This window comes from Triticum dicoccoides, chromosome 3A, assembly GCF_002162155.2.
Source record: "Triticum dicoccoides isolate Atlit2015 ecotype Zavitan chromosome 3A, WEW_v2.0, whole genome shotgun sequence".
Lineage (NCBI taxonomy): Eukaryota > Viridiplantae > Streptophyta > Magnoliopsida > Poales > Poaceae > Triticum > Triticum dicoccoides.
In genome coordinates this window covers 10,191,473-10,200,023 of record NC_041384.1, presented here as the reverse complement: position 1 = coordinate 10,200,023, position 8,551 = coordinate 10,191,473, and the positions used below count along the sequence as shown (strand labels likewise).

Here is an 8,551-nt window from a genome sequence, read left to right as displayed (position 1 = left end):
GCCGAGTTGTTTCCGGCGTTTGCAGAGTTCTTTGGGCACTCGGGAAAGCTGCGGTTCCCAGCAATGTGCTATGCCGTCCGAATAAAGCTTCCCCGTAGCAAATGCTAATAATAAAGCTTAGGGATCATGTGGTGCAGATCAAATTTATGCGTCTAATGCACAACCATAAATGTATAACATTACACTAAATAAGCAGTTGTATATAACATTTATTGATATTGATATAGATAGATATATTAAGCTGAGGATGGACGAACACACATGCAACCAGACATCACAGGCGACGTCTCAGCCTGCTACATAGGCACGCACACATGTACCATATTTATTTTTTCTTCGACAAATCAGGGTGCTCCCCTTTTCATTACTTCCATATATATATATATATATATATATATATATATATATATATATATATATATATATATATATATATATATATATATATATATATATATATATGGGCATATCTGGCCGATCAATCAATTAATGAAACTGGACGAGGGAGCTGTAGGTTTTGTTGGGCTTCCAATCGATGGGGATAATCTGTTCGGCGACGAGTGTCTTCCCGGACTCGTTGGTGACGCGCAACGAGAATGGCCCCTGCATGGGGTGGTGGGCATCCATCCTCCAGATGGATCCCCATGACTCCTTCATGGGCACCCACTGCCCCGTTGGAGCCATCTTGCCGCCACTAACAGCGCCCGGTCGCGACTCCATGATGTCCAGCTGCTTCACATCGCCATCGCCGTCCTCGTACTCCACCAGGATTGCCATGTAGAACGGGTTCGACCCCTCCTCCATATGGAACGTCACCGTCAGTCCCGGGTAATGGCACGGCACCCTGCGCAGCCATGTAACTCACGGGTGTCAGTGTGTGTCATCTCATAAACACACAATATCATCTAGCTCTCGATCTCAATAAGGTAAGACGATGGCTATGATGCTGACTGGCGTTATAGGCAGGTGGGTGTGGTACCTCTTGAACTGCATGTTGATCATGCCGGCGTGGCGGAGCTCGTCGTTGCGGCCGTCCTTGGCCATGGCTCCGAAGGCGGTGCCACTGAGGTCGAAGTGGTAGCGGGAGACAGGGTAGTAGTTCATGTCCGTGATGATCACCGTCTTCGGCACACCGGAGCACGCAGGGTGGTCTGACTTTAAGCACCTTATCTGCATTTGCAGTGCACGATGTTACAGGGTGCACATGAAACACATCTATATCCTATATGAATATTTCTGAATGCATGCACGTGAATAATAATGACTAAAAAACAATGTGTTGGTAACAAATTGGTTTGTAAACGGTTTTTCCTAGCTGGGGCTACACGGTACCCCTTATCTCAGCCTTTCAATCGTGCCCATGTGTTCATCGAGATATGTGCACACAGCAGTTGGCGTCACACACTTAATCCTTAGTCATCTGCATGTGAGGGAACTGTTCATGACATGACGTCGCATGTGCCTCTGACTCTCTCGTTCTTCCCTGCATGCAACTCTTCTCTCTCTTCCTTTATGCTCTCTTCCCTGCTACTCTCTCTTCTCTTAGTTTTTTTAACTCATGTCATGAACAGTACAACATCCACACCCTGGCAGTCACATCTTTTCATGAGAGAGAGTTGTGAGAGAGGGACGCTGAGGAGAGAGAGTATGCTTGTGCATGCATGTCACACACCGTGAGAGAGATGGAGCTTCTCTTGTGCATGCCCATGCAGAAATATTTTATGAGAGGGAGGGGGAGAGAGAGAGAAATGTCCAGCAGATGCTGCATGTGCATGCCGAGTATTTTATGAGAGGATGAGACAGGACGTGAGGAGAGAATGCAATGTCAAGCAAAAATTACGGTTCGTGCTGAGAGGATGAGACAGCTACAATCTGCTAATTGTTTGACTCTGCCGCTGAGCATTGCACATATCTCGAAGTGAACTGACGCTGGAGATAATGGGTACTGTGTAGCTCGGGCTAGGAAGGAACTTTGCGAAAATAAATAGATTATAGTGGTACTCCCTCTAATCTATATTAAATTTTGCCGATTCAGTATAAAATTGTACCAAATCAGCAATAATTAATATGAATCAGAGGAAGTAACATAATTGCATGCAGTGTGTAGTAAACGAATGATAGCTTAAGGTGGGTCGTATCGTACCTGGTAGCAGGAGCCGCAACCCTTGCCGTCCTTGAAGAGCGGCTGGTTGCCGCAGGAGGTCATGGAGGAGAAGGGTGGCAAGTTGACGTTCTTGAACCCGCACGCGCCGCCGTTGTCGTCGGGACCGGCACCATGAGGCGCTCCGTACCATGTCGCCTTGGCGTCAAGCCAGCTGGAATTGGCCACAGCAGGAAACGCGTGGTGCTTGGCGTAGCAGCCATAGGCATGGGAGACGAGGATCAGAGCAGCCGCGACCGCAACGGAGGAGGATGCCATCGCTGGTTCTTGTGCCGGACAACGCTGGGCACTCTGCCGTACTTATAGCGCAGCAAAAACTGGTAGCGGCACCCACAGAGAAGGATATTAATTAAATAATCTTTTTGTTTTTAATTATTTCATTTAATCAATTTAATAGAGAAATCAGTCTGTATCTGCAACACTAAATAAGAATATATGAAAATATACCGTATATGTTGACATTAATAAGCTTGTTAATGTTAGAACGCGGCGTGGGCTAAACTGGCTTGTTACATAATACTTTTCTAAAAAAGAAAAAAGAAAAATTCTATATGTACATGTCACTACCTCATTTTCCAACTCACTGCACCTGTCCTCTCCAACGTCGTCGTTTAAAGTGGCAATTGAGACAGAGGATTAAGTGGGACGGCTGATTGATGATGGCCAAGATCGTCGACGATCATTACGACGAAGAATACCATGGTGTCTGAGCATCGACAACCATAGGCCTCACTTCTAACTTCGGCAAGTTTTGTCCCTCATTTCTATGGACCACGTACCATTATCAAGATATTTAGGGCTTCATTCGTTTCGTTCTTCTGATAGTATTATGCGAGCCCTTTGCGTCAGTTGTTCGAAAAAGTTGAGGTGTGTGTGATTTTTGCTCTGTTTAGTTAGGCCAATAGATCAACTTTCTGGTTTTCGATTTAGGGTTGATCAATGTCTCCGTAATTAATGGCCCTGTAGGGAAAAATTGTAAAGAGTTTGGCGATGTACTAATGATTAGTGTACTCCGCTTTTAGATTGTAGTACTATTTAGGGTTTCAATGATCCATTTTGAATGGATCTTTTCTGGAAAGGACCTATCTTTTAAAAAAACTATTTTTTTGCAGTGTAGACATTGATGTTCATGAATTCACCATGATATACATCATTTCTTGTTTTTTCGTGGTGTTGGACCTATGAGAACATACATGATACTAAGATTATTTGGTTTGATTGTTGTTTATATGTCTTCCTCTCCAGCAACATGAGGGTAGCACTTGGTTTTCCATGGGGGCAGCTCTCTAGCATTTTTTTGTTTGAACATAGTAATTTATCTTTATGATTCATTTGCACTAGATTCTATGGGAATATATTTTTATCCACTACATTCTCTTTGATAGAATCTTAAGTTCTTTTTCACAATCTAGCATCATTTCACCCCCTTTAAATCATAAGACTGCATCAAATTCTTGCATTTTCCTTTCTCTTTTGCCCTTCGATTTCTAGGCAGTGCCTAAGAAAATATTCATATACCTACAATTTGAATCATACAATCACAACAAATGATTCCACAGGTTAGGTGTTTTTCTACAAGTTTGGAGGAAACCAAACATGAGGCCGAACCTAACAGGAAAAAAAATCCTTTGAATGTTTCAATGCATCTTATGTCTTCCACTAACTATTCTCTCTTACTAATCAAGTAACAGCCATTCTCTGAAATTCTCTTTTTTCCTCTTGTGCACCATCCAAAATGAGTTTTTTTTGTAGGATTCAACATGCATGCCATGACATTCGTCCTGCAATTTTACTACTATTATGTTTGAGAGTCCTACCTTCGAAAGGTGCCTACCATGTGTTCATTTATTCTTGTGCCTTGTTGTTTTTCAAAATACAGACACCCTGAATTGTATATTCATGCAACATAAACTTTCCTATAAAAGACAATAAAACCATATCCACTACGTGTTTCAATACTCTATAGGAGATATCAGTAACCTTAGCACCTCTTCGCATGTTGTGAATAAAAGATGTCACAACAACAACAGGAGTGTGACCTAAGGATTTCACGTTCCATTATTACGCTTCAATAAATAAATTGCACATGCTCATTGCATTGGTGGTTCTTCATATATTCGGGGATGGCCACAACAGACAGCTAAAGGGTTTTGCAGTGTGGTACAAGTGTCGTTATCACAGGCGGCATAGTGTTATTTAGACAGTATGGAATACTGCAGATAATCGTCAGGTATGGGATACCATCCGCCCAAGCGATCCTGATATATAAGAAAGGGTGTGGTTGAACCCAGATGGACCTACACCCCACTATCTAACCATCCATATTTGTGTTGAGTCATATTTGTTAGCTAATATATATTCAAGTTAAGAATTCACTGAATCTTCTATTTTATTTATTTGTCATAAATGACAGAACATATGAACATGAAATTTTGCAGGTCGATATAGATTTATTATGGTGTTGAGAATTATTTTCATAGCTTTCTGGTATACTGGAAACAACCAAAAATATAAACAGGTGTTGGTGCACATGAGCATAGAAAGAACACTCTTATGGACTGTGCCATAAAGCATCTTTTAGATGACTGCAGTGGTGCGAGGCGGTTCCATAGGATTATCATGTAAATATAATTTTTAATTAAAGTTCATAATTGTAGAAAAGGGTAAAACCATCACTACCATACTTATTTCTGGACTCTAGGAACATATCAGTGGCACTGACACCACAGAGCACTGACAAAATTAAAGTGATGAAATTTGCAAGACTTGTGCAAGATAATTTATGGCATCAATGGCACTTGAAGAACAGACTGCTGTAGCTGTAAGTTCTTGCGGTGCGGCACTGGCGGTGGGGTGCTGGAGCGTCCACAACCTTGATTATGTCGGCCCGGCGCTGCCCACGGTGCTGGAGGACTCACTCCACCATGGTTTCCTTCCGGGTGAGCTGCATAAACATCATAGATTAATAGAGTATACACAAAACATGCATAAATCTGTCCATACTCACATTGGACGGCGGCTGAGCATGGCAGGGAGCAGCATATGAATAAGATAGCTAGGAATGCCATGGCTGGTGCCATGGCAGAAGAAGAGAAAGCTCTCTTCATGGCTCGTGCGACAACAACAGAGAAGAATTCCGTAAGGAGCTGATTTGCCTGCCTTGTGCGGATATAATACTAACTCATTGGCTTACATATATATATATATATATATAGAGAGATATCAGAAGGTACCTGCCTACTGCGAAGAATCATCGTTGATGGAGGGAGGATCGACCCAGATCTCTAAAATCTAATCACGATGAATGCAATTAATGGTTGATCTCTTTGATATTGTACTAATTATACAAGTTTTTTTTGCAATTGTACTAATTATACAAGTACCTATCTTCAGTCAGTATTAATTTTTTTCCGAGGAATCGGTATTAATTTTTTAAGATTTATACCAGTCTAGATCATGGATATTCTGGCGTGGAGATTTGTGGAGTGTGCAGTCTAGCATATATATTTCTCACGTATACCCAAAAAAGTTTGTACCAGCCACAACCTGATAAATCTAGTTAGGAGCGCACGAGCCATGTACTAACTGAAATACATGTAGCCAAAACCAAAGCTAATTGAAATTCAATTAGTACTTTGTCAATCAGTGTTGTTGTACTACTGTACCATCACAGTTCATTTGTCATGAATAGTACGTAATCATCTGATAAGCCACAAGTATAGGGGATCGCAACATTTTCCGAGGGTAGAGTATTCAATCCAAATTTATTGATTCGACACAAGGGGAGCCAGAGAATATCCTCAAGTATTAGCAACTGAGTTATCAATTCAACCACATCTGGAAGACTTAATATCTGCAGCAAAATATTTAGTAGCAAAGTAATATGGAAATTACGTAACAATGGCAAAAGTAACAGTAGTTTTGTAGCAATCGTAACAGTGGCGACGGAAAAGTAACGAAGCAAAGATCAATATGTGAGAAGCTCGTAGGCAATGGTGTTGGGAAACGTAGTAATTTCAAAAAAATTCCTACGCACACGCAAGATCATGGTGATACATAGCAACGAGAGAGAAGAGTATCGTCCACGTACCCTCGTAGACCGTAAGCGAAAGAGTTATGAGAATGCGGTTGACGTAGTCGTACGTCTTCACGATCCGGCCGATCCAAGTACCGAACGTATGGCACCTCCGAGTTCAGCACACGTTCAACTTGATGACGTCCCACGAACTCCGATCCAGCAGAGCTTCACAGGAGAGTTCCGTCAGCACGACAGTGTGATGATGGTGATGATGTTGCTACCTACGCAGGGCTTCGCCTAAACACCACTACAATATGATCGAGGTGGATTATGGTGGAGGGGGGCACCACACACGGCTTGGAACAATCAACTTGTGTGTCCTAGGGTGCCCCCTCCCCCCGTATATAAAGGAGCAAGGGGGGAGGCCGGCCATCCCTTGCAGGGCGTGCCAGGAGGAGGAGTCCTCCTCCTAGTAGGAGTAGGACTCCCCTTTCCTACTCCTACTAGGAGGGGGAAAGGAAGAAGGAGAGGGAGAAGGAAAGGGGGGCGCCGCCCCCCTTCCATAGTCCAATTCGGACTAGAGGGGGAGGGGGCGCGCGGCCTGCCCTGGCCGGCCCTCTCTCTCTCTCCACTAAGGCCCCATGTGGCCCATTACTTCTCCCGGGGGGGAGGGGGTCCGGTAACCCTCCGGCACTCCGATTTTCTCCGAAATCACCCGGAACACTTCCGGTATCCGAATATAGTCGTCCAATATATCAATTTTCACGTATCGACCATTTAGAGACTCCTCGTCATGTCCGTGATCACATCCGGGACTCTAAACTACCTTCGGTACATCAAATCACATAAACTCATAATACCGATCGTCACCGAACGTTAAGCGTGCGGACCCTACGGGTTCGAGAACTATGTAGACATGACCGAGACACGTCTCCGGTCAATAACCAATAGCGGAACCTGGATGCTCATATTGGCTCCTACATATTCTACGAAGATCTTTATCGGTCAAACCACATAGCAACATACGTTGTTCCCTTTGTCATCAGTATGTTACTTGCCCGAGATTCGATCGTCGGTATCTCAATACCTAGCTCAATCTCGTTACCGGCAAGTCTCTTTACTCGTTCCGTAATGCATCATCCCACAACTAACTCATTAGTTGCATTGCTTGCAAGGCTTATAGTGATGTGCATTACCGAGAGGGCCTAGAGATACCTCTCCGACAATCGGAGTGACAAATCCTAATCTCGATCTATGCCAACTCAAAAGTACCATTGGAGACACATGTAGAGCACCTTCATAATCACCCAGTTACGTTGTGACGTTTGGTAGCACACAAAGTGTTCCTCCAGTAATCGGGAGTTGCATAATCTCATAGTCATAGGAACATGTATAAGTCATGAAGAAAGAAATAACAGTAAACTAAAAACGATCAAGTGCTAAGCTAACGGAATGGGTCAAGTCAATCACATCATTCTCCTAATGATGTGATCCCGTTTATCAAATGACAACTCATGTCTATGGTTAGGAAACATAACCATCTTTGATCAACAAGCTGGTCAAGTAGAGGCATACTAGTGACACTCTGTTTGTCTATGTATTCACACATGTATTGTGTTTCCGATTAATACAATTCTAGCATGAATAATAAACATTTATCATGAAATAAGGAAATAAATAATAACTTTATTATTGCCTCAAGGGCATATTTCCTTCAAATGGATCAATGATGGGTAATTATGTCGGATGACATTCATCATGCAACGGTTATAACATAGTATGACACATAACTAGCTCCAATTCATCAATATAATGCAGGCATGTATTCCGAATATAGTCATACGTGCTTATGGAAAAGAACTTGCATGCCATCTTTTGTACTTACCTCCCGTGGCAGCGGGGTCCTATTGGAAACTCCGGAGCCCCGAACGGACTCTAGATCTGCCCTCCCGAGGAAGAACATGGCTTGGCGACGGATCCATATCGTAAAACGCGATGAATCCTTCTCTCTGATTTTCTCTCCCCGAAAGAGAATATATGGAGCTGGAGTTGAGGTCGGTGGAGGTCCAGGGGGCCCACAAGGTCGGGTGGCGTGCCCCAGGGGGTGGGCATGCCCCCCACCCTTGTGGTTAGGGTGTGTGCCTCCTTCACTTGATTATTTCGCCAATATTTTTTATTAATTCCAAAACTTATCTCCGTGATGTTTCAGGTCATTCCGAAAACTTTTTATTATGCACAAAAATAACACCATGACAACTCTGCTGAAAACAACGTCAGTCCGGGTTAGTTCCATTCAAATCATGCAAGTTAGAGTAAAAAACAAGGGCAAACGATTTTGGAAAGGTAGATACGATGGAGACATATCAACATCT

At 43.1% G+C, this 8,551-nt stretch overlaps 1 protein-coding gene across 1 annotated transcript; it reads right to left on the bottom strand.

Moving 5' to 3' along the window:
* Positions 1-467: 467 nt before the first annotated feature.
* Positions 468-2,419, bottom strand: LOC119270920 (expansin-B7-like). The gene is made up of 3 exons (XM_037552930.1): positions 2,144-2,419; positions 980-1,170; positions 468-844 (listed from the first exon to the last, which is right to left on the bottom strand). Exons 1-3 carry the CDS (start codon positions 2,417-2,419, stop codon positions 487-489), a joined length of 825 nt encoding a protein of 274 aa, XP_037408827.1. The 3' UTR covers positions 468-486.
* Between the last annotated feature and the right edge of the window lie 6,132 nt (positions 2,420-8,551).

Coding starts and splice junctions, on each gene's coding strand:
- LOC119270920 (XM_037552930.1), bottom strand. CDS start 2,419: ATGGCATCCTCCTCCGTTGCGGTCGCGGCTGCTCTGATCCTCGTCTCC. Junction 1,171..2,143: donor GTTGCGGCTCCTGCTACCAG/GTACGATACGAC, acceptor CTGCAAATGCAG/ATAAGGTGCTTAAAGTCAGA. Junction 845..979: donor ATCAACATGCAGTTCAAGAG/GTACCACACCCA, acceptor ATGGCTGCGCAG/GGTGCCGTGCCATTACCCGG.